Below are 27,552 nucleotides of genomic sequence, written 5' to 3' on the forward strand. Positions count from 1 at the left end.
TTATGTATTCCCAGCTTAAGTTTTTACTACGATAACCGATTTTCTCTTCATTATATCGAAAAAAGTTGAAAAATTAGTAGATTCAACCATGGTACAATGAATTCAAGGTAGGGCAGAACTACCATATGATTTTAATTTTTTTATTTTTCTGGCTTAATATGTCAACTTCGTTTGTTTATGTGTGTGTATTCTTTTCAATAATAAAAAATTGTTCAGAAAATATTCAAATTCGGGTGTTTTCAAAATGCTTATTGCGACGTATGCATCGACAAAATCTACAGTTTTGTCGCGAAATAAACCATGAGAGATATATAGAACATGATTTTGAAGAGAAATTTTGACTTTTCATTCAGTTTTCGCGGTTTTAAATTATTTACTCAAAATCAATGCAACAAGTTGTTTGCTTTTTTATTGTTTTGATAGTAATTCTGACATTACAAGCCAAACAGGTAGACCTCTATACTTGCAAATTTTTCAAAGTTGACCTACCTTCTCTTCATTGTACCATGGATTCAACTGGGTTTTGTATATATAAACATGAATTTAATAGATTGTTTACATATGGCGATTACTCTTGCTCTGTTTCAGAACCTGCAAGAATCTACTATATTTGCAATTTTTTCGATATTATAAAGGGAAAATCGGTTATCGAAGTAAAAAGTTGTACATTCTTGCATTTCTAGAACAGTTATTGGATGTGTTAACCAACAATTTGAGCCAAGTGTTTACAGGCAAAGGTCTCATTAATTAGACTTCCTCATATATTTTCTGCAGTTTAGGTATGAAAGTGTTGCGTCATGTGTTCCGTTAATAGTTATCGATAAAACGGTAATGTCGTCTCTTTCTGAGTTACAATGTGAGTTACTGATCCGGTGAGAAGTGTTGTCCACTTTAATCACCAATTCGTCGATCAATTTCATGGCTATACTGGTTAAAAGCTTTAATGCGCGAGCCGCAATTCATGTGTCTTCCAATCATTGGTTGTGAAAATATATACATATTTTCTTTCATTTTTCAAAACATTAAATACATACAAAAAATTGGCAGAAGTCGGGCACACTTAGAAAAAAATTGTAATCAGCTGTTAGCTCTACCTTACCTTTCTCTACCTTACCATATACAAATCTACTTATTTTTGAAGAAACATTTAAAATCTGTTGAAATACCATTCTTCTACCATGGCCTAAATGGCATATGAATGACCACCAACATTGTTCCCAAAGACTGGAAAATGTGCAGGCTAGTCCACTAATTAAGATGTTAAATGTAAAACCATTATATGGTTGATGTACGAAGACAAGAACCTGCATACACAATCGCCTGTCGTACCTATAATGACCTACAAATACGAAATTTAAAACAATTCCGTTGAATAGTATCGCTAATATCATCAAAATACCGAATAGGAAGACGTGGACCTGCATAGGAAGACGTGGACCTGCATAGACAATTTTCTGTCATGGGTTGAAGTATCCATTACGGACTTCAAATACCAACTTTGAAACAATTATGGTGAATACCGTCGCTAAAGTCATCAAAATACCGAATATCGGGATACATCATTATATGAAGGCTATACGAAGACGTGGACATGCATATCCATAAAGCTGGAAATACATAAAGCGCTTATTTGGCTGGCTTAAGTCATCGGCTGGCTTCTTCGGAAATGAACAAAGGAGCTTAGGGTCAAAAGCGAACTAAGTCAACCTAAAACTCCTTTGTTCTACGAAGAAGCCAGCCGATGACTTAAGCCAGTCAAATAAGCGCTTTATGTATTCCCAGCTTAAGATCTTCCAATACGAAATTAGAAACAATTTCGTTGTATAGTGTCGTTAAAACCATAAAAATGCCGAACATTGAGAGGTACCGTTATATGGGGCTATACGAAAACGTGGACCGACTGGCAAAATACACATGTGTGAAAGATTTTAGCCTTTTACCTCAATTCGTTCCAAAGATAACGTGATTACAACAGACAGACGTGCATTGCTAAATCGAATTAGAATTTTACGGTGATCAAGAATATATATACTTTGTGGATCTGACATGAGGGTATAAAAGACAATATATTATTAGGGTGGAAATACATAAAGCGCTTATCTGGCTGGCTTAAGTCATCGGCTGGCTTCTTCGGAAATGAACAAAGGAGCCTAGGGCCAAAATCGAACTAAGTAAACCTAAACCTTCTTTGTTCATTTACGAAGAAGCCAGCCGATGACTTAAGCCAGCCAGATAAGCGCTTTATGTATTTCCAGCTTTATGTTTAAAGTACAGTACATAAAGAGCTTTTTTAATGACTTAAGCTATAGGCTGGCCCCTTCGTAATAGAGCAAAGCAGTTTTAATTTGACAGTTCAACTTCAGGTCCATAATTTATACTTGCTTACCTACTCTCCTTTGTTCTTTTACAAAAGAGCCAGCCGATGACTTAAGTCAGTCAAAAAAGCGTTATATGTATTCCCACCTTAAGGTGCAGATGCATAGGCTTTTTTAACTGGCTTATGTGGCGTTTCCACTACACTTGATTCGCTCTCTATTCGTTGTTTGACCCTTAACTATGAAAAAACAACTTAATTCTTCACACAAATTTTACTGAGCGAACACTCATATTTGTAAGTTGTTCAAATCAAATTACTCTCAGAACAACGAAAAAATATGTCCCATCCCTAACAAATGAGAGCATTTATCGAAAAAATAAATTATGACATTTAAAAATTAAAAATAGATAAAATTGATGAAATTTAAAAATTTTTGGGAAGACTGAAAATTATGAATGAAAACTACAATGTTGAATGGCGTATGTACATTCAAACGAAAGTAAATTTTGTTTTCTCTCTCATTCGAGGTACGCATTTGGTCCACGAGTTAAATTTTCCACAGAAAACTGCAAACAAAAGAGGCAATATTTTCAAAATGTTTCTATCGACAGAAAAAATGTTTGACAAGTGTCTCTCCAGCAGAAATTAAAAATGGAAAAACACAAAAATATGTTCAAAATGTCAACATTTACACAAAAAGTTGAAAACTTGAATGAAAATTGTAAAATTAATGATATAATAAATCTTTGGGAGGAAAACAATAATTTCTTCTATTCATATTAGTGGGAATTTCATGTATTTTCGTATAAATTCCCATTAAAATCAACAAACAAAATTTTTGAAAAAAGGAATTACTTTACTATAAATTACGAATCGTGCCGTATGAACGGGTTAATTCGTGTACCTAATTCTGAGAGCGAACAACGTTGTTCGGTTTCCAATGGAAACATGCTATTAAGTTATTAGCGCGCTTCTTCGTAAAAGAACAAAGGAGCGTAGGGTAAAAATGCATAAATTAAGGGCCAAAATGTAAATAAGTCAACCTACACTTCCATTGTTATCTTACGATGAAGCTACCAGATCAGTTAAGCCACTCAAAAAAGTCTTCTATTTTTCTGCACCCTTTCAATAAAAATAAATCTGCAAATCGAATTAATCGATTTATAAGACGACATTAAAATTATCGATTATTCGTTTCTAGCAACCTTAATTCGATTTGTAACAATATCGATTTACATATCCCTAATCAAAACAGCTGTAGATTTAGAGTGGAGAAAAAACAATAACACAAACGCAATAACAACAACAAACTGAAACAAATTTATTACAAATGCAACGTATTAACTAGCAAAACGTCCATTCTACGCACAATTTCAACTAAAATTATTTAAGATTGAACAAATGTGAGAGTATTACAATCAAAAGAAACCAAAAGTAGGATAAATAATACAAATGAAAAACATTAAATATTGTGTGAAAATTTAAAGTGGCCATTCAACAGCAGCAGATTGTGATGCCAACAAACAAACAAGTAAAAAATTGGTATGACATTCTTTAATATATTTCTATACTAGATAAACTATACACACATATATTTGTTAATATTTTTTCTCAATGATTGCCTTTCTTTTTATTTTGCAGACAATTGTTTGTGTGTGTTTGTTTTTGGTGGTCATTTCCACAAAATATTTACCACTCTGCCCCTCAAAATATTGGGTTGTTATTGTGGATTCTTTTGTTTGTTTTCCATCCATACATTGTACGCGCGTCATGATTTGATCAATTCACATTCATGTTCTTCACAGACTAATATCAACTCGTATCGAATACCAGCAGTGCGCTGCGCTATATTAACGTCAAAGACTGCAATCAAATTTTGTTTTCTTCGCTTGTTGACATTTTGCATAAGTTTATTGTTGTTCAATGCTTTGCTAAAAGATATAATCATACATTTTCCAACAAAACGACCACACAATTTGCATGCATCACATGCAGAGCAAGAGTTACATGAAATATGGATCCACAGAAGATTTCCGAACTAGCCAAACTCTTGAGGAATAATGGCGACAAAATATTAAGTTGTGAATCGACATTAACTTTATCAGGTAATTTTATATATTCGATATTCTAACATAGTGTTTTTTAACATGAGGGTTTTATAAAGTAGACAGTGTCCATGACATGATCGTTATTTTACATATACCCCCTCTGTCATCAATATGAACGGTCATAGAATTAATTTCTTATCATTTAGTTTACATTCATTGAAATGAAAATGGAGCTATGTATGTTGTTTGTTTGTGTAAATGATTTGTATTTATTAGGATGTTATTTGTTTATATTGATTCTAAACGTAGTCCAAACGGATGAGTAACAGGTGTACGCACACACATACATACATGCATGTAAACAAATGGGAAAACAAAAACTTTACAATTAAACAACAACAAAGGGTTAGAATATCCAAATCTCAAATCAATATGGGAATACAATTTTATTCATTTCTTGACGACTTCAAATAATAAATATTTTTTACAGCAGTTCTGGCATGTTTTTTCGGGTATATAGTAATATTTTGTTGTTGCAAAATAGCCAGGCTTAATCCCATTATTGTTGTTTTTATAAAAACAACGTTTGTTTATTGGTGGAGAAAGGTGGTAATGTTTACAGAGCGTAAGGCAGGGAATACCCAGGTTTCGGAAAGAGCTGCCAATCCTCATCAGTTCCCTTGTTTTTTGTCTGGGATATTCGCCCCAGCAGTTATTTTAGTATTTTTAGTAGCAGTTGATTACCACAATTCGCTCTCCAAAACAGGTTCTGCCTTAGCTTGGATGATCGGTGACAGAGCAGATGTTCCACATTCAAATAAGAGAAAAATGTCACAGTTCGCCAGTTATAATCATAGTATCCCCCTTGATTTGGCAAACGCATCGCCCGATAATCGTCTCCATAAGCAGATCAATTTCATAACCTCTGAACGCACCGCACTTACCATAACCATGGAAAAGCTCAATAGCCAGAATTCAGAGAGTTCACCAACCTTGGCTTCAGAGAACTACTCAACCTTTCTGATGCAGCGGGATGATGTGGATCAGCGTTGGCATAGCAGATTGATTGCTCTACAAACTGCACGAATTAAAATAGGTTGACCCCACCCGAAAAAGAGAGGAGGTCACAGTTTGCCAGATTTAAGCATAGTGAGTCTCTGTCAATCCGTATTTGTCTTGGCTCAGACTATCTCCTGATAATCGAACTCACCGCACTTACCTTACCATGGAAAAGCTTAATAGCCAAAAGTTCAGAGAGCTCACCAATCTTCCCTTCAGAGAATTGCTCAACCGTTCGGAATATTGTGGATCAGCTTTGGCATAGCAAATTGATTGCTCTACATACTCCACGAATTAAAAGAGGATGACTCCACCCCAATAAGATGAGAAGGTCACAGTTTGCCCGATTTAAGCATAGTGTCACCCGGTCTATTAATGATAGACTTGGCAACCCACCATTTCTCATGGGTCAGACCTTCTCCAAATAATCGTTTCCATAAGCAGGTCGCCCGATTTCCTCTCTGTACGCTGCACTTTCCTTAACCATGGGTAAGCTTAATGGCCAGAATTCGGAGACAACTGTCCAACCCTTCAGATGTTCGGGTAACAGAAAGGATTTTCCGAGACATCATCAAAGCTGCAGCTGTTCGCTATATGCTGGTCGAATACCTGAAGTAAGACCAAACTTCCAGCAGAGGCAGCTAGAACTAGGTAAAAAGGCCCGGCGTTCCAACCCCTTCGCTTCAGAGAACTGCTCAACCTTTCTTATACATCGGATATTTATATTGGAATGTTGTGGATCAGCGTTGGCATAGCAGATTGATTGCTCCACATACTGCACGAATTAAAAGAGGATGTCCCCGCCCGAACAAGAGGAGAAGGTCACAGTTTGTCAAATTTAACCATAGTGACTCCCTGTCTGAAAAAGACGTGATTTGGCAACCCGTATAATCGTCTCCAAAAGCAGATCGATTTCATAACCTCTGAACGCACCGCACTTACCTTAACCAAAAAGCTCAAGTGCCAGAATTCAGAGAGTTCACGAACCTTCTCTTCAGAAAACTACTCAACCTTCAGCGTTGGCATAGTAGATTGATTAGTTCACATACTGCACGAATTAAAGGAGGATGCCCTACCCGAATAAGAAGAGAAGGTTTTAGTTTGCCCGATTTAAGCATAGTGTCACCCGGTATGATAAATGACTTGACTTGGAATCCCACCATTTCTCAGGGGCAGACCTTCTCCCAACAATCGTTTCCATAAGCAGATCGCCCGATTTCTACTCCTTACGCAGCATTTTCCTTAATCATGGCTAAGCTTATTTGCCAAAATTCGGTGAGTTCTCCAACCTTCGCTTCAGAGGAACACTCTTCTGATGTTCGGATAGCAGAAATGATTTTCCGACACATGAGGAAACAGGGTTGGGCATATTGCACTAAATTTTTATTGCACTAAGAATTAAATAATTAGTGGTAGTGCAATTTTTAATTCCACTATCACTAAAGGGTTAGTGGTAGTGAAAAATAAATTGCACTACCACTAACCCTTTAGTGATATTTAAAAAAAAATTGCACTACTACTAAATTTTAGTGGTAGTGAAATTTTAATAGCACTACCACTAAATTTAGTGACTTTTCAAAAAAAATTTGCACTACCACTAAATTTTAGCGAACCCAAAAAAAGCACTATGTATATAAGTATTATACCAGCTATAATGAAGTTTATTGAAGTGAGTAGGGAACAACAATTCAGAATATATAGTACATATTCATAAAATTTGATTAATTTTCTAAATAGCACTAATTTAGTGCTATTTTTTATGAAATACCACTAATTTAGTGCAAGTTTTTTTAAATACCACTAAATTTAGTGGTAGTGCTATTGAAATTTCACTACCACTAAAATTTAGTGGTAGTGCAATTTGTTTTTAAATATCACTAACGGGTTAGTGGTAGCGCAATTTATTTTTCACTACCACTAACCCTTTAGTGGTAGTGGAATTAAAAATTGCACTACCACTACATGAACAGTGATAGTGAAATTATTAGTGCACTAAAAATACAGTGCATTATGCCCATCTCTGTGATGAAAGCTGCAGCCGTTCGCTGTATACTTGCTAGTAGAATACCTGAAATAAGACCAAATTTCCAGCAGAGCCAGCTAGAACTAGGGAATAAGCCTTGGCGTTCCAACCCTGCTGATCCCAGAGACAGTGAACTGACAGTGTAGGTCAGCAGTTGGAAAGAGAAGCACATGTCGGAAAAGTAGATTGAAGCAAAATTGAAACCGATATAATCTGTGGGTAACGGTTAAGTCACACTCGAACTCTGGGAAAAAGGATGTGTGGACCCCGTCGTACGTAGAATTCCAGAACAAGAAGTCCAAACACCGTAGAGTGAAACAGGGGCTACCCAAGCTGGGCACGATATCTCCTATTACCTTTCCGGAATTCCGTGCTCTCCTCTACGATCGTGGTGTCGGTGCCTGTCGGAGGTTGCAGCCTTCTTCCATGCGAGAAGTATGAAAATATCCGCCACAAAATCAACGGCCACCCTTTTCGAGTAATTACTTCAAGATTCGTGAGGTCATATTCTATGATAAAATGAAAAATAGCAATATTTCCAAGGGTGGATACAATGAACCAATGGTGTTAAAAACAAACTACTGCCTCCAGTGTAGCTGCGCATCCTCCAACTTAAAACACTTATAGAGAAACCTCCTTTTTTAGAATTTTGAGCCAATTCCGCGTTTCAGGTTTCAAATACTTTACCTATTTGGAATATCATGTAGCCCCTTTACCTTATGTACCTTATGATTTAAACACTATTGAAGGTTTCGATTCAGTTTTTGAAAGTTTTTGTTCATGTTATGATAACTTTTTGGCATAGAAAACTTGTAGGTATATATTAATACTATATTCATATAGGATATGTTCTATATATTTTATAACTATATTTCGTTACATAAAGCTGTATTTGACTAAAATTATTACGAATTTTTCTCTCTCTCTCTTTCTTCCCAGGTTCCCTTTTGCGTGCCCTCAACGATGCCTTCACACTCATCGTCGATTCCCTGGAAGTGGGTGAAGTACAAAATTTTCAAGTCCTCAAGCCGATGAATTCCAAGCCGCCGGTCTTTCGTGATCTACAATTAATACATGATTTTGTGCAGAAAACCGCTCTACTATGTCTGGTACATTATCCCGGTGATGAATATTATGGCAAAATCGATATATCGAAATTTTGTGCCCTCAAGAGATTGGAAGTGCAAAAAATCGATATAAAACAATTGGCTGGTATCCAACGTCTGCGCGGCCAGCTGGAACATTTGATTTGTATTAAAAGTATTAAAACAGTAGATGATATTATCACACATTGTGGTGGAGACAATTCGAATGGATTTGTTTGGAATGAGTTGAAAAATGCCGACTTTAGTTATAACAATTTACAATGTGTTGACACATCGTTGGAATTTGCCCAATATTTACAGCATCTAAATCTAAGGCACAACAAGTTGCAGTCAGTTAAGGCCATTAAATGGTTGCCGCACTTGAAGACATTGGATTTGAGTTTTAATCGTCTTACGCAAATACCCCAGTTTCACATGGATGCCTGTAAACGTTTGCAGTCCCTGAATATGAGCAATAATTTGCTGGAAGACCTGATGGGTATTGTCAAATTGGATGCCTTAACCGATTTGGACTTATCTGACAATTTCCTGTTGGACCACACTTACCTATTGCCGCTAAGTGCTTTAATTACATTGAAGTTTCTCAATCTCTTTGGCAATCCGCTACACTGTCATCCCAAACATCGTTTGGCCACATGTCAGTATTTGCACAAGAATTGTTCGACGGTAAAATTTGTTTTGGATTTTGAAACCCTATCGAAGGGGGAAAAATCCCTGACTGGCACTCATCAACTGCGGCAGGTGGGAGCATTAAATCGTTATACCATGCGCTCATCCTCCAGCTCCATTTCAACCACACATGGTGGGGGTGTAACACCAATACGTAGCTCAAATACTCCCGCCTCCAGTGTGGGTTCATTGATTTCCTTCAAGTTAACTACGGATAATTCCTCCGAATCTGAAGCTAATTGTAATGAAATTGTAGTTAAACAAAAGAAAAAGTCTTCCAAAGTGCGTTGTGTAGAAATTGAAGATTTCGCACAGGAGCCGGAACTCGGCAATAATGGTGAAGCAGCAGAAGATGCTATGCAAAGTTCTGTAATTAGTTTGGTTAAAAATAAAAGTGTTATACCCGAAGAAACTTGCAAGGAACATTTGGAAACCAAACGACAAATTGTTGAGCTAAGAGAAAAATATGGCAATGAATGGCTGCATTCTGGCAATGCAGAAATAATGAATAACTCTCCATCGAGCCAAGTAGTAGATATTGACCTAGAAAGACAAAAATCCCGTGCAATGTTTAAAGAATACATTAAAGATGTTTCGGGAGATTTTGCAGCCACAAATAACCTACAAATTTCAGCAGCGGCAGCATCAGGGACAACAGCAACAACAACGATGACCTCAACACCCACCAACAATACCTTAGACAATACAATGTCTCAATTAATGTTATCACCCATTAAAACCCAGTCGGAAACAAGTGATTCTTCGCTATACAAAAGTTTAGATCAAACGCAAACTTTGATTAACAATAATGGCAAAGAACAGACCTTATACAAATCTTTGGATGAAAGTAAACAGGGAAATCCCTTTGAAGATTCAGATAATGAAAATACAATTGCGGAAAGAAAATCTGAAAATGAGGAAAATAACGATGCTGAGAAGGTGGAAGAAGGTGAAGACGAAGATGATCATTTGAAATATGTCTATTCACGGACAGATAATGATGATTTGGAACAATGTAAGTATAGTGATGTATTAATGCATACAAACGTTATTTTCGCAAGAGTGCCAGGTTCTTTAGTTCACCTTGTTGGCTGAGGGTTTTCCTGGCAATTCCCAAAACCCCTAAGAAATTCCGATGTATATTCGTAAAGTTTTTCTCAGAATCCTGGACATCTGCCGACCATTATTGTCGTAGATACAAAATGCTCTTGATTTTGTAGTTTGTGTTTTTAGGATTCTAATTGGGTTTTTGATTTACTAGAAATATAGATTTCAAAAAGAATATTCTATGATCCAACAAAAACTCTGTTATGGTTCTATCCTGTGAAGAATTTGGGACGAGCTGTTCGGCTGCTCAGTGCAACTCAGGTAGAGTTCCAACCCACTCAGTCCCCTTTGAACCTGAACAAAAAAAAAGGTATTACTTTACTCAAAATCACAAACCCCTTTCTGCACTAGAGACTTGGTGAATCTGTCTCACACTGGCCCTCCCAACCTAGGCTTATAACATCCGTCCAATTTTTATTACAAAGCCCCATATCTCTTCCCAAGCTAAAACGCCATATTTTTACATACTTGTCTCTTGAGTCATTGCGCCAAAATCACCCTATTTGCACTCTCAACCTAAATTTCTTTGCTTAAAATTAAAATGGAGTTTACCCTTTCATATTCGAAAATTCTAATCTTTTTTCATACCCCTTTCCTGCCTTACTGTCATCTATTTTCATTGCTACTCTTTATGTTACATTTTTTTGTTCTCTTCCATGCGTTCCCTTAAATGGTCATTGCATTTAGTAAGTTACTTTTTATATTAACCCACTCTCTTGCAGGCACGAATAATCATAGTTGGCAAGTCTAGCAAGCGAGAAGTAACTTTGAACGCTCAAGCCAACTATTTTTATTACAGACTATCAACACAAGAATTTAATTGTTAACTACATTTGAAAAGCTGAGAACATTCACAGCCCTGGGGTGCAGATCCAACTTACCACCCCCAAATAAGGGTTTATGCCCACCAGTGGATTCCTCCATATACCGCTCATCTTTAACAATTTCCCCCTTTTCTGAACTGTGGCCACCCCCTTTTCCCGTAAACACGGATTACTCCCGTGTCTCAGACGAAGACCAATCTCCCCATCCGGAAGCCCCCATTGAAGTTCATGCAACAACCCCTTTTCAAATACCTTGTAGCTTCTATCCGCTAAGTACTCGATGTTGGTTTTTGTATATGATGGTTTTTGTCTATGACCTTTCCGTTTCCATGGTTTCTCGTATCTCTCTCTCTGACTGGTCCAAATGTTGCTGTTCCTATTTTAGATTGTGCATCATTCCTCCTATTCAATTGCAATGGAGGTAATATAGATGGGATAATTGAATTTATGAATCGGAGGAATATTTTGATCGCAGCATTGAAGGGAACCAAGGTCAATCAAAATTACAGCTTGCACTAATGTCCATGGTGGATAGAACTACAACTCCCCGAACCATGCGTGTCAGGAAGGACCTGCATGATCTAGAGAGGGAGGTCCAACGATATAGGATAGAACCTCTAGATCATGAAGCCTTTCAGGCAGGTTTGAGCGAGTTTTAAGTTTTGGCCCAATTGCGCGCATGATAGAGCTATCGTTTTAAGAATGTGCAGAACTAAATGATACACTGCATCTTTTCTGTTATCCTACCAAACCCATCCAAAACACTCCTGAAGATCTATGGCTAAAGCCTGTGAGGGTAGCTGATTTTTTAAATTTAGAGTTAGAGTCTGATTAGCGGAAAGCTACACGTAACATGTATTGATATTACTCCACAAGAATACAGTCGCTAAGTTTACTAGGAAACGTGGAAAGTTTCTCCTCGTGGTCATGTGGTACGGTGAATGCCATTCAGTCCTGTTTGATAGTCCTGTTGATCTAGAGGCTAACCTCTTCTCTAGATCATTAATGTCTTTCCTTACATGTATGGGTCTATCTACCAAACGGTGATTGAGATGCCTCCGTTTATAATACCCAAACATGTTTGTACCGACAGACCCAAAAATGTCGGAAATAGCATCAAATTTTAGAATAAGTTTAGATTTATTCGAATTGGTCACCTTTGGCACGAATTATGGCCTTCAAACGGCCTATGAAGCCATCACACGCTGCCCGAATGTTGCTCTGCGGTATGTTGGGCCATTCCCAGTGAAGCGCTTGCTTGAGGTGATCGGTACTTTGGTATTTTTTAGTGCCAACCTTCCTTTCCGAAATACTCCAGACACAATAGTTCAACGGGTTGGTATCCGGAGATTTTGGTGGCCATTGTGAGCTGGAAATGAAGCGAGAAACTTTAATTTTGTAACAATTCTGGGGTGGTGCGTGCTAAGTGCGATGGTGCTGAGTCCTGTTGGAATGTCCAAGGTCTGCGGCCAAAATGTTTGCGTGCCCCAGGCTTTAATACACCCTCCAGAATATTTTCGCGATAATATTCGGCATTTATTCTGATGCCACGGTCGATTAATACGGGCATAGAGCGACCGTCAGCTGTTATGGCAGCCCACACCATCACCATGGCCGGTGCTTGAGTTCTGGTGGCCAACCGAAGGTGCACATTTCCAGCTGACTTCTTTGGCATGTAAACACGATCATTTGGTTTGTTTACAAACTGCTGGACAACGAATGTTTTCTCATCGGAGAAAACCAAATTCGGCAGTTCACCACTTTCGGCCAAGCAAAGCTACTCTTTAGCTCCTTTGAGTCTATTTTTTTTCCTGTTCTGGTGTAAGTTCTTGCAACTTTTTGGAATTTCAATGTCTTTACCCCAAGCTCATCTTTCAATATTTGCTGAATGGAATATTGCGATATGTTCAGTTCACGTGGCATTTTTCGGCCACCGAGACGCGGGTTTCGATCAAGTCGTTTCTTTACTTTTCTTTCTGCTGATGTTGCTGTTTTTTTTTCGCCCACTTCCTTGATGTCGGACTACGCTACCAGTATCACGGTAATGAGCGATGGTACGAGACACAAAAGATTTATTTATATTTAAATGCTGGAGTGCTCTAACGATAGCCACTTGTGTTTTTCCAGCCCAATATAAAGAAATCAAACTATCCCGTTTGAATTCCATCACGAATAATTTTTTTTCTTGTAAACAATATAATGAGCTGTCACTGGAATAATTTTAACAACTGTCGGACGAGTGGCTTAGAAATGACAGCAGTTTGAAGTTTGTTGCAGTTTTTTTCATCTATCTGTCTGTAAAATAATATTGTAGGAAACAAGTTAATTGAACCTTTCCCTTGGTTATCCCTTCCAAAAACAAATGTTAATTTAAAGTATATTTACTGAGGTTGCTGGATCAAACCTTATCTTACTTCAAGCTGCCAATATTATACCCAACATCAACTAAATTCGAACTCTAATAAAAAATTCCCATATTGTATATTTTCAGTTTCCGAGCGTGAAGATGATGAAGAAACGTACATAGTCTATGACACATCAAAACATAATGAGGCCATATTTTTAACAAAATCATCGAACTTCTTAAGAGAACGGGATCCTCTGACGGAAAAGTAAGTATACCCACCTGTTGAGTGCATGGCAATGTTTTGAGTTGGAGGGAAATGTATAAAATAAATGTCATTGTTTCTACATCCCTCAATCCCAAATTCTTAATTTTTTGTTTGGATACCGACTAATTGTGGATATTTATTAATTTTTCATAATTTGCAGAACAAAAAACAAATGGAGTTTAAAAATTCTCGAATCTTGTGATCGCATTAAATCAAATACAATACGATTGAATTTCGACACCGTTAAAGTGGATAAACAAGAACGTATCTATACAGTGGAGGAAGATTTGTGCCAGGTATGAACGAGAGAATCAGAAATCACCAATTTTGAGATTATAATTTAAAAATGTTTTCTTTTTTTAGGAACTGGAGAAAAAGCTACGTGATATATTATCTCAAAGGGATTTAAGCGAAATGAATCAAACCATTTATCGCTGTGTCAACTGCAATTGCCAGTTTTCACAAGAAATTAAAAATAAAATACCAAATATGGGTAAGTATTTATTAGGAAATCCAATAAATAATCTGACATTTAATTAATATTTGATTGTAACTTTGCAGAAGTCCGCTGTCCTGATTGTAAATCATGTTTTGTGGCCGAAATCCATGTTATACCCAAATCATTGGAAAAGACCAACATTTTAATGGACAAACTATCGCCTGCCTCAATTGTGGAGGAACTACCCACAAGCATTGTACCTTTAAATGTAGAGGATGTTGCCAGCATAGAAGTGGCCGATGATACAAACAGCATTGGTATGTCGCAAATTGGACGAGTTAATATCTTTATTCACTGCAATTCAATACTAAGCATGCATTTATTTTAATTTTGTTTAACTAACTTGAAAAATTTTCTTTATCTCTTGTATGCTATTTGGTTTTTATGTTGGTTTTTTCTTTCCTTTTTTTATTTTGTTTATCTTTTTCTAAAAACCAATCTGAAATGGTGTTCTAAGGTAAAGGCAAAACAAGGCTTTCAACTAATTCACTGCAAGCAACACAACTGAAACAACCTCTAAAAAGTTAATATCACTTTACTACTGATATGTATTTATATAATGCAAAAAAGAAAGAAGCATTGGCTTGATTTGAATTCCAAAAAGAAAAAGAATTCGATTGGCATAAAACCTAGAATGTTTATCTTGCTTTTGCATATAGAATTTCCTTTGGTTATTACTAACAAACCAATGTTTCTTTATAAAGAGAATGATAAGTCAAAACTAAACTGATTGGGAAAGGAATGGTCTGTTTCAGAAATGCAAGAATGTAAAAACTATATTCTACAATAACCGAATTTCCTTTATGATATCAAAAAAATGCTAAAATAGTAGATTCCTGCAGGTTCTGTAAACGAGCAGAAAGAATTGTTTTAACTAAAACTTGCAATAGTTTTGACTTGTCGTTTCAATTAAGTCACTTAAAATACACATACCATTTTAATTCGTTTTCTCCTTCCCCCATAGGTTCAGCCACATCTCTCAACGAATCATCGTGCTCGAAAATCACCACAACCAACTCGGAAAGCTCGTTTAATTCAAATCAATCCCTGGTGGGCAGCAGTAATACAGATCGTGATTTAGATTTTAAGACAAACGGTGAAAGTGACATTGACATCATATCCAATCCGAGTCAATCTAGCATTGAAGTTCTCGATCAATTTGCCAGTCGTAAAACATCCGAAGAAAGACGCATCTCACACATACCAAATCTAGAGACAATCGATGATCAGAGTTATACACAAACATTTTTGGAACGTGAATTTGATAATATGATTAATTATGCACGCAAAGATAAACCGGAAGAATATCCTGAAACGATGACAGCTACCAAAGACCAAGAAAAACAGGGCGAAGAAAAAGATGGCGCAAAAACGAAAAAAACTTCAACATCAACATTAGTGCAACAAAATCTAACAGAGAGTAGTTCATCCGGTTCGGTAACGGATAGCATATGTACAGCCTATGAACAGCAGGGAAAAGTGGCAGAGTTGAACAATCAGTTTTTGCAGCACGAAGCGAAGGAGCATAGCGGGAATGTTGTGGAACCGAAAAAGGATGATAGCAGCAGTGATGGATTATCGGTGTTTGGTGGTAAGTAGTTGTTTTTATTCCATACAAATCCTTTCCGAATTCAAGTACAGTCAAAATTGCTTACAATAACAGTCAAGGGAACGAAGGAATTCGGTCGTAAAAAGAGCTTTTAGATTAAGAAGCCTATCAGGCATTTCCAAGTGGCATCAATACTGATGCTGTCGCAGATGCGATTAACACTTGTAGTGGCTAGAACATCAGAAGCATTGCAATATCAGTACCGGACTGTGACAACGGTTAAAACGCTCTCGAATCCTGGAAAAAGGGATGATCGGGTATCTGTCTCATTTAACGGCGTAGGAGTGACAGATACGGAGTAACAGGAGAGGCTCTTAAGTTGTTTTTACCGGTAATTTATAGAGCACACCGAGAGTGACAGGGCTTAGAGGAGGATCATTCACCATGTACGATCTCTCCCAACCGAGGAGATACTCTCACAATTCACGTTTTTAGATTTTGCAGCAGAGTGAAACAAGGAGTTCCACAAGCTGAGGTGATATCTCCGAAACAGTTTAACGTCCACCTTGCTGGCATTTCACGCCTTCAGGGTGTCTTAGGGTCATATTCGATTGACTCTTTAAGTCGTCCGCTCATATCACAGCTATCTGCGACAAGAATAGAAGTAGAAACAGGGTTCTCAAGTCTCTGGTCTCCGACAGTACATGGGGACGAAGAAACCTTGATGATCTCTTACAACTCGATAGGTCGGTCGGTGGTAAACTATGCGGCTCAAGTGTGCTTCGCCAAAATTAGTAAGCGCTATGCAATCGATGTGCATTCAGTCCTGCCAGAAGGCCGTCCTAAGAACGGCAACAGGGTGCCTTCTTTAGTATCAGTTGACATAGTACTCCCTGTGAGTTCGGCTGAATCGATTTTGAGGAAGGCTTCGGTTTGTTCTTCTTTCCCGCAGCCTTCGTAGGGGTCTGCGTTTCGGCACGCCTAACCGGTACCTTACCTTCGTTTAAATTAGAGTGTGGTACCTCCTGTTTCGCAGGCTTTGATGCGTTCTGAAAAGATACCAACTTCGATAACAACATTCCAGATGAACAGGAGCTTTCCGCAATCGTCGATCTTTTTGTGACCTAGACAGGTTTTACCACTGTTTTATATTTGAGGATTCTGCCTATAAAAATTTCCCTTAACGTCAGTTAGAATAGTTCCTCCAAATCAACCTATCAATAGAAGCTCGAGTGCCTCCAGCCTTAAAAGCAAGGTTTTTTCAATATTTTCCGACGATACAGTTTTTGGCCCACAAGGACTAATCTGATTGTCGTGCCTAGCATCTCCCACAGGAGTCATCCCTTGACGGAAGGCCGATGCATGGGTTCTCGTAGTATTCACGTCATCTTTAAGCCTTAATTACCTTCTGAGAAACTTATAGGTAATGTATCCTTCGATAAATACTTTCCAGATGAAAATCTGTTTTCCGCAGTCGTCTCTCTCTTTTGGGACCTCTACAGGTTAGCCTTTTTGTCCCTTACTTTCTTCGATTTGGCAATTTTGGTGTAATTTTATCAATGGAAGCGTCAATTTGTGCCTCCAGCCTTGAAAGCAAGGGTTTTTCAATATTTGCCGACGATTAAGGTCTAGTCTGATTATCGAGCGTAGCATATCCCACAGGAGTCATACCTTTACTTTAGGTCGAGGCTGCTATCCTGACTCAGTCTGAGTTGTCCCATATTCGTGATAATTTGGGGGATTGATTGATCTTGGTAGCCATTGTGCGCTGCAAATGAAGCGAGGAACCTCATTTTGTTACCATTCTGGGGTGGCGCGTGCTGAGTGCGATGGTGCTAAGTCCTGTTGAAATGTCCAAGGTCTGCGGGCAAAATGTTTGCGTGCCCAAGACTTTAATACAGCCTCCAGAATATTTTCCTGATAATATTCGGCATTTATACTGATGCCACGGTCGATTAATACGAGCGGAGAGAGACCATCGGCTGTTATGGCGGCCCACAGCATCACAATGGCTGTTGCTTGAGTTCAGTGCACATTTCAGGTGACCTCTTTGGCAAGTAAACACGAAACTGCTGGACAACGAATGTTTTCACATCGGAGAAAACCAAATGCGGCAGTTCACTACTTTCGGCCAAGCGATGCAACTCTTTAGCTTTTTTTGAGTCTATTTTTTTTCTGTTGCGGTGTAAGTTTTTGAACTTTTTTGGAATTTCGATGGCTTTACCCGAACTCATTTTTCAATATTTGCCGAATGGAATATTGCAATATGTCCAGCTCACAAACAATTTTTCGGCCACTGCTACGCGGGTTTCGATCAAGTCGCTTCTTTACTTTTCGAACCATTTCTGCTGATGTTGCTGTTTTCTTCCGTGCACTTCCTTGACGTCGGTTTACGCTACCAGTATCACGGCAACGAGCGATGGTAGGAGACACAAAAGATTTATTCACATTTAAATGCTGCAGTGTTTTAACGATAGCCACTTGTGGTTTTCCAGCCAAATATAAAGACATCACGCTATCACGCTTAAATTCCATCACGAATAACTTTTTTTCTGGAAAATTCTCACCAAAATGCGTTTGTACGCTTGTAAACAATATAATGAGCTGTCACTGGAATAATTTTAAGAGCTGTTGGACTTAGTGGCTTAGAAATGACAGCAGTCTGAAGTTGGTTGCAGTTTTTTCATCTCACACTGTTAATATAGATAGAGTCTGAGCCTCCCGTACATTTTTTGTCCAAAATAATCTCACATTCTAATTCCTTTCATTACAGCCTTAATGCAATCGACGAGCATACTTATGAGCAGTTCCAAAAAACTCATTGATACCGAAAAACTATCCAATATTAAATCGGGAACGGTAATACCACAAACTGCAACAACAACAGCTATATCATCGACAACAAAAACAACAGCAGCAAATCCAGATCTTAATTCAAGAGCTTTCAAATTCAATTATACCGATTTTAATTATATCGATCATCGTTTAAAATTATATTTCTATCAAACGAAATTCGAAGAGAAAGATGAACATTTCAAGTGGATTGTCAAGGGTCGTATTTACAATGAGAATACGAAACAATTGAGCGATGGCTGTGTGGTAATGTCAAATTGTAAATTATATGTAATGCAAAGTTACGCTGAAGAAAACGATGATGTTGCCAAGTGGTTGAGGCCCATTGTTAGCTGTACAGTGGATCGTTTGGAGAGTATCCAATTGCTGCCATGGAAAATCGGGTTGCATTTTCTTTTGCGGGATTGGGGTGGATTTTTGTTGCTGCTGCAGGACATCTTGAGAACGGATTCGTTGATGTTGTTCTTTGCAAGTAAGTGGAGATATTTTAGAATGGTATATATATTTGGTATTTATAAATTTCGTCTTTTTTTCAGATAATTCCTTACCTCCAAACTGTGATCTACAATACCAACCCAATGAGCTAATACTCAAGCGACTCAATACAGCCGTAATGGATGAACAATTGAATATGTGCTCGGTGCTAAATGGCTGTGAGATAACATGTGAAAATGCCAAACGTTCGTTTAGCATTTGTTGTCTGCTCACCACAGATTCCCGTTTATATTTAAGTTCGACCAAAGTTGGCTGGCTGTCGTCCAGCAGCGACCATGGCAGCGAAGACCTGGAATTGTGTGTCACTCAATTCATGTCGAATTTAGTTGAGGTCGAACATTGCAGCGATAATGTGTTTATCATCAATTTCCTCGATGAGACCCAAGACAAATGTGAACTCTGGAAGTGTACATTTGAAACGGCAGAAAATGCCAATACCTGTCTAAATGCCATAAATCAATCGTGGGAAAAACTATTTGGTGTACCTTTAATAAGTGCATGAAAAGCAAAAAATCAAAAAAAAATCTTTTAAGAAACCTTTCAAAAAATTGACATTATTGTAGAAAACATACTAATTTAACATTAAGGAATTCCAAACAAAATTATACACTTTTTAGTTAATTTTTTAACCCAATTGGCTTAGGATAAATGGAAAAATGTCCATATAAATTTTCTTAAAATTAGTCATAATCTTGTTTGTCTCTTCCCGTTTTATTTGCAATGTATTTTTGGTGCCAATTAAGCCCCTACATATCTATCATACCTTTATGTTTTTTTTATTATTATAATTAAGAATAAATCAATGTCTGTCCAACGGGGCTCGACAAAATATTATTGAAAAAGAACTGTTGAACATATAACGACCATATAAATATGTATATCTGCAATATTAGTTTATATATATACTATTGCCAAACTTTTTTTTAAAAATGTAAATAAATGAAAAAAGGAATATATATAAAGAAATCCAAACTCTTTTAACGTAACAACATAAACATATAATTATTATTTATTTATTGTTTTCTTGGTTTTTTTTTTCACACATTTCCTTAACTTACAATTGTATTCAATTTTATTACTACATGTTTAGATTTTTTAAATCCACACAACTCGTCCACCACTTTATTTATCACTTAACTGTTCGGCAATCCAGTCAATATTTTCCTCATAATATCTTGGATCGGATATGGTCAGGGCTGTACGTTTGTAGGTGTAATAATAGAAAAATGAAACTGCAAGAGAAAGAGAAGAAGAAGAAAGGTAAAGTGGGGAGCAAACAATTGGGGAAAAGGCTTTTTACAAAATCTATAACCAAACCAGAAGAGAAGGGCGGGGCAGAATATATGATACCCTACACCACTATGCATATTTAGAAGAGCTCCCGTAATAACATAATTTTTTTGAAGCAGATCGTACCACCTATCAGCATTTGGCTTTAGATAAGTTTTTCATTTTTTTTTTTTTTTTTTTTTTTTTGGTTTCATTTGGGAGGTCAATTCCAATTCTGAATCGATTTCCATTAAATTTGACGGACACATTTTAATTTGCTATAGAGTGCTCGATATCACTTCGAGATGGATTGTAATAAAAACAAGTAAAAAAGCTGTAAGTTGGAACGAATGTGGGGGTCTAAACGACGACGTGGACCTATATAGGCAATTTTTGTCATACGCCATTACAATATTCAAATGCAAAACTTGAAAAAAATAAATCGGCGAATAATGTAGCTAAAATCATCAATATAGGGAGGTACTATTATATAGGGGCTATACAAAGGCGTGTACCTGCATAGACAATTTTCTGCCTTAGGCTGTAGTATCCATTACGAACTTCAAATACCATATTTGAAACAATTCCGGTGAATAATGTCGCTAAAATCAACAAAGTACCGAATATCCGGAGGTACCGTTATATGGGGTCTATACCAAAATGTGGATCTGCACAAACAATTTTCGGCCTTAGGCTGTAGTATCCATTACGAACTTCAAATACCAAATTTGAAACAATTCCGGTGAATAATGTCGCTAAAATCATCAAAATACCGAATATCCGGAGGTAACGTTACATAGATGCTATACGAAGACGTGGACCTGCACAGACAATTTTCTGCCTTAGGCTCCAGTATCCATTACGAACTTCAAATACCAAATTTGAAACAATTCCGGTGATGAATGTCGCTAAAATCAATAAAGTACCGAAAATCGGGAGAAACCGTTATATGGGGGCTATACGAAGACGTGGACCTGCACAGACAATTTTCTGTCATAGACTGTAGTATCCATTACGAACTTCAAATACCAAATTTGAAACAATTCCGGTGAATAATGTCGCAAAAATCATCAAAATACCGAATATGAGGGCTATACAAAAACGTGGACCAACATGGCCCATTTTCAATACCAAAAGTACTGCAGACATAATATACATTTGAGTAAAATGTTATCAATCTACTTAATTTCGTTCAGAAGCTAGAGTGATTTCCACAGATGGATACTCTGACAGCCGTACAGACATCGCATAGAATTTTATGCTGATCAAGAATATATATACCTTGTGGGGTCTAAAATGTATATTTCGAGGTGTTACAAACGGAATGACAAACTTAATTTGTCTTAATTTTAATTTGATGACAATTTTCCAGAAAAAAAATTATTTGTGATAGAATGCAAGCGTCTTCATATTTGACTGGAAAACCACAAGTGGCTATCGTTAGAGCACTCCAGCATTTAAATGTGAATAAATCTTTTGTGTCTCTTGCCATCGCTCGTTACCGTGATACTGGTAGCGTAGCCCGACGTCAAGGAAGTGGACGGAAGCAAACAGCAACATCAACAGAATTTGGTTAAAAAAGTAAAGAAGCGACTTGATCGAAACCCGCGTCGCAGTGGCTGAAAAATGGCTCGTGAGCTGAACATATCGCAATATTCCATTCGGCATTCGACCGTGTCACCAGAATAAATGCCGAATATTATCGCGAAAATATTCTGGAGGGTGTATTAAAGCCTTGAGCACGCAAACATTTTGGCCGCAGACCTTGGACATTCCAAAAGGACTCGGCACGCGCTACCCAAGAATGGTTACAATATGAGGTTCCTCTCCGGATACCTCTCCGAATCCATTGGACTATTGTTTCTGGAGTATTTTGGAAAGCAAGGTTGGCACTAAAAATTACCAAAGTGTCGATTACCTGAAGCAAGCGCTTCGCAGGGAATGGGGCAAAATACCGCAGATCGACATTGGGCCAGCGTGTGACGGTTTCATTGGACGTTTGAAGGCCATAAATCGTGCCAAAGGTTACCAATTCGAACAAATCTAAACTTATTCTAAAATGTGATGCTATTTCCGACATTCTTGTTGTTAAATAAAATTTAAAAATTATGGCGTTTGACTTTGTTGCACTTTTTTATCGCGCCCTGTATGGGTGCTATAGCTATATCTGAACCGATTTTCCTAAATTTGAATAGCGTTCGTCCTTGGGCCAACATTTCATCTCAATCGGATAATAAGTGCTGTCTGTTGAAATCACGATATAGCCCACATTATTTGACGTAGAGCTTTGGCACAACAATTTGCTTTGTGTCTAGGATGGTTGGTATTAAGATATATCAGTTTACGTTTTGGTATAGTCGCCATATAATGGTACCTCCCGATATTCGTTATTTTGGTGATTTTCGCCACATTTTTTCACGGATTTGTCAAAATCTTGGTATTTGTAGGTCATAATGAGTTCAAGCTTCGGTGCCGAAACATTGTATGTATAGCTCCACGTTTTCGTATAGCCCCCATATAACGATACCTCCCGATATTCGGTATTTTAACGATTTTTGCCACATTTTCCACGGATTTGTCTAAAAATTGGTATTTGTAGTTCGCAATGGGTGGAACATAGTATGTATAGATCCACGTTTTCGCATAGCCTCCATATAACGGTGCATCCCAATATTCGGTATTTTGGCACATTTTTCCACGGATTTGTCTCAAAATTGGTATTTGTAGGATATAATGGGATCTAACTCCGATGGTGGAACATTGTATGTATAAGTCCACGTTTTCATATAGCCCCCATATAAGTGTGCCCCCGATATTCCGTATTTTTATGATTTTTGCCACATTGTTCCACGAATTTGTATAAAAATTGGTATTTGTAGGTCATAATGGGTTCTAGCACCGGTGGCGAAACATTGTATGTATAAGTCCATGTTTTCGTGTAGTCCTCACATAACGGTACGCCGGATATTCCGTATTTTGGTGATTTTTGCAGATTCTTTCACGAATTTGTTTAAAAATTGGTATTTGAAGATCATATTGGGTTCTAGCTCCGGTGGCGGAACATTGTATGTATAGGTCCACGCATTCGTATAGCCCTCATATAATGGTACATTTTCATTTTTGTTACATTTTTTCACGAATTTGTCTGAAAATTGGGTTCTCGCTGCGGTTGTAGAACATTGAATATCTAGGTCCATGTTTTTCTATAGCGCACATATAACGGTGCCTACCGATATTCCGTATTTTGATAATCCTCGTCACATTTATCTTCTGATTCGGTTGAAAATCTGGTTGGCGAACAAAATAATGTATATACTGAAATATATCTTACCTGTTCTTTGAACAAATGATAAAGCCTTCATGGTTGATGACCAATCCGACATGGGATACCACAAGGCATGGTAGACGAACCAGAAATGTTGCGAAACCGACAATAAAAAATATAAAAGAATTGTAAACAGGAAGAATTTACAATTCCTGAGAATGACATGAGTGGCTCCAACCTGAAAGTAATACGGAATTAAATATATCAACTAAAGACTGATAAAAATTCTGTTATTCTCTTCATACCTCATAGACACAGGTGGCATGGACAGCGAATGTAAAGAACAAATATTCACATATTATAAACAAGTCCTTTGTCCTGAAAATATACAAAAATAACAATCAATACTTTTCCTCACATAACATCCTGTGCTCCAAAATCCACACGCATAATGCACTTACACAAACAACAATATAGTCAATTGTAACTTTTGCGGCAACAACAAATGGGCAAATGTATTAAAAAATAAATCGGCAATAAGTAAGGAGAATTGCAGACCCAAAAGGATACGATAACGTGTCAATGTTAATTTCATATTTTGTTTTGGTTTTCCGTTTTGTTTTCACTCGAAATTTAAAGAAATTTTATTATTGTCCCACGGTTATGACGTCAATGTTATGAACAGCTATTACCAAACACTTGACATTTACTTGAAGGAACAGTGAAGTAAGGAAGCGACATTTGCCAAAGGATATTTTACGCGCATGCGCTTTTTGAAGTTGTAAATACAAGCGTGGTTCAAAATAATATGTCGTAATATAACTTGATATTGAATGTAATTACAAAGTAACAGTAGTAACAGTAGGAAAGGAAAATTAGAAAGTGATTAATAATTGCCAAATTCACTTCACTATTGGGTTAGGAAAAAATTATATGCAAAAGTATCTGGATTCAAACGTGTTCCACTTTAACTTCGTAGGTTAATGTGACTAGGATGACAAGGACCAATATGGGCAATGTTTTAACGCCGGTTGTAGAACCCATTATGAATTACAAATACCAAATTTCACACAAATCTGTGAGAAAATGTGGCTTAAATTATAGGAAAACGACGACCTAGATATTTAATGTTCTGCCACCTGAGCTAGAACCCTTATGAACTACAAATAGCAATTTTTAGACAAATCCGTGGAAAAGGTGCAAAAATCATCAAAACAACGAAAGTCAGGAGGTAACGTTATACGGGGGCTATATACCAATTCTTAGACAAATCCGTGGAAAAATGTGGCAAAAATCATCAAAATATCGAATATAGGGAGGTACCGTTATACGGGGACTAGACGAAAACGTGCATCGGAGCTACAACCAATTACGAACTACAAACACCTTTTTTAGACAAATCTATTGAAAATGTGGCAAAAGTCATCAAAACACCGAATATCGGGAGGTACCTTCATATACGGGCCATATGGAAACGTGGACCTATATATACAATGTTCCGCACAGAAGCTAGAACCCATAATGAACTGCAAATACCAATTCTTAGACAAATCCGTGGAAAAATGTGGCTAAAACCATCAAAATACAGAATATCGGTACAATGGTACTTATATGGGGGCTGTACGAAAACGGGGACCTATATGTCAATGTCCCTCCACTAGGTACCCATAAGGAATCAAGGTAAAAATATATATCTCTAGAAAAAATCGGAAAATTCGAATAGTTTTTCCTATGCTAAAGTTGTTTCAATTTTTCTTACCTTTTTATGTTTTTATTTCCTTTTTATGTTTATTTTATTTTTAATTTTCTGTTACAAATTTTAAAATTTGACATTTTTTCAAGGATACAAATTTTAACTATTTGTTATCGACAGCTGTTAAAATATATGGCCTGTTCCAGAAGTGCAAGAATGTAATAGCATGTTTCCATTGAAAACCGAACAACGTTGTTCGCATGGTACAATGAATTCAAGGTAGGGCAGAACTACCATATGATTTAAATTTTTTTATTTTTCTGGCTTAATATGTCAACTTCATTTGCTTATGTGTGTGTCTTCTTTTCAATAATAAAAAATTGTTCAGAAAATATTCAAATTCGGTTGTTTTCAAAATCCTTATTGCAACGAATGCATCGACAAAATCTACAGTTTTTGTCGCGAAATAAACCATAAGACATATATAGAACATGATATTGAAAAGAAATTTTGACCATTCATTCAGTTTTCGCGGTTTTAAATTATTTATTCAAAATCAATACAACAAGTTGTTTGCTTTTTTATTGTTTTGATAGTAATTCTGACCATGGTAAAATGAAGAGAAGGTAGGTCAACTTTGAAAAAATTGCAAGTATAGAGGTCTTCCTGTTTGGCTTGTAATGTCAGAATTACTATCAAAACAATAAAAAAGCAAACAACTTGTTGTATTGATTTTGAATAAATAATTTAAAACCGCGAAAACTGAATGAATGGTCAAAATTTCTTTTCAATATCATGTTCTATATATGTCTTATGGTTTATTTCGCGACAAAAACTGTAGATTTTGTCGATGCATTCGTTGCAATAAGGATTTTGAAAACAACCGAATTTGAATATTTTCTGAACAATTTTTTATTATTGAAAAGAAGACACACACATAAGCAAATGAAGTTGACATATTAAGCCAGAAAAATAAAAAAATTTAAATCATATGGTAGTTCTGCCCTACCTTGAATTCATTGTACCATGATTCTGACATTACAAGCCAAACAGGAAGACCTCTATACTTGCAATTTTTTCAAAGTTGACCTACCTTCTCTTCATTTTACCATGGTTGTTCGCTCTCAGAATTAGGTACACGAATTAACCCGTTCACACGGCACGATTCGTAATTCATAGTAAAATAATTCATTTTTTCAAAAATTTTGTTTGTTGATTTTAATGGGAATTTATACTAAAATACATTAAATTCTCACTAATATGAGTAGAAGAAATGATTGTTTTTCTCCCAAAGATTTATTATATCATTAATTTTATAATTTTCATTCATGTTTTCAACTTTTTGTGTAAATGTTGACATTTTTAACATGTTTTTGTATTTTTCTGTTTTTTAATTCTGCTGGAGAGACAGTCGTCAAACAATTTTTTCTGCCGATACAAACATTTTGAAAATATTGCCTATTTTGTTTCCAGTTTTCTGTGGAAATTTCCACTCGTGGACAAAATGCGTACCTCGGATGAGAGAGAAAACAAAATTTACTTTCGTTTGAATGTACATACGCTATTCAACATTGTAGTTTTTTCATAATTTTCAGTCTTCCCAAAAATTATCAAAATTTCTTTAATTTTTTCTATTTTCAATTTTTAAATGTCATAATTTATTTTTTCGATAAATACTCTCATTTGTTAGGGATGGGACAAATTTTTTCGTTGTTCTGAGAGTGAATTGATTTGAACAATGTGAAAATATGAGTGTTCGCTCAGGAAATTTTGTGTGAAGAATTAAGTAGTTTTTTCATAGTTAAGGGTCAAGCAACGAATAGAGAGCGAATCAAGTGCAGTAGAAACGCCACATAAGAGTTTCTTCTGCGATAACTGAATTTTCCAATAGAGCAATATGTACAGAATTAAAAAATATTACTGCCGATAAAATAAGCAATAGCAATAGTTTTTCAAACACCTGCTAATGGTGCAACCTGATAGGAAAATTATCTTAAAAGAAAATGGATTAGTTCAATTTTAGTTCGAAATTTTAACCAGTCCGCGAAACCATTTAAGCTCGCATTTAAACTACACGTTTTCATATGTTAATTCCATAGAGTAGAAGTCATGTAAATCGAATTCAAAAATCTAGTGGATATTATTTTACGTATATGTTATGGGA

The 27,552-nt window shown here is 36.7% G+C and overlaps 2 protein-coding genes across 3 annotated transcripts; one reads left to right on the forward strand and one right to left on the reverse strand.

Annotated features, from left to right (window-relative positions):
- The first annotated feature begins 3,572 nt into the window (after window positions 1–3,572).
- Window positions 3,573–19,732, forward strand: LOC101890827 (uncharacterized). Of its 2 annotated transcripts, XM_005181839.4 has the most exons (11): window positions 3,573–3,859; window positions 3,959–4,422; window positions 8,387–10,237; window positions 13,645–13,765; window positions 13,926–14,061; window positions 14,129–14,258; window positions 14,327–14,521; window positions 14,722–14,787; window positions 15,229–15,855; window positions 18,587–19,138; window positions 19,203–19,732. In XM_005181839.4, the coding sequence occupies exons 2-11, from the start codon at window positions 4,332–4,334 to the stop codon at window positions 19,661–19,663; spliced, it is 4,230 nt and encodes a 1,409-aa protein (XP_005181896.2). In that variant the 5' UTR covers window positions 3,573–3,859; window positions 3,959–4,331; the 3' UTR covers window positions 19,664–19,732. The 2 variants fall into 2 exon arrangements, with proteins under 2 accessions (XP_005181896.2, XP_005181897.2); XM_005181840.4 differs by lacking the exon at window positions 14,722–14,787.
- Window positions 19,733–20,144: 412 nt separating this feature from the next.
- On the reverse strand, window positions 20,145–24,483 carry LOC131806030 (transmembrane protein 138). Its single transcript, XM_059129900.1, has 4 exons — window positions 24,157–24,483; window positions 24,001–24,073; window positions 23,762–23,933; window positions 20,145–20,393 (listed from the first exon to the last, which is right to left on the reverse strand). The coding sequence occupies exons 1-4, from the start codon at window positions 24,288–24,290 to the stop codon at window positions 20,284–20,286; spliced, it is 489 nt and encodes a 162-aa protein (XP_058985883.1). The 5' UTR covers window positions 24,291–24,483; the 3' UTR covers window positions 20,145–20,283.
- Between the last annotated feature and the right edge of the window lie 3,069 nt (window positions 24,484–27,552).

Source organism: Musca domestica, unplaced genomic scaffold (assembly GCF_030504385.1).
Source record: "Musca domestica strain aabys unplaced genomic scaffold, Musca_domestica.polishedcontigs.V.1.1 7, whole genome shotgun sequence".
NCBI lineage: Eukaryota > Metazoa > Arthropoda > Insecta > Diptera > Muscidae > Musca > Musca domestica.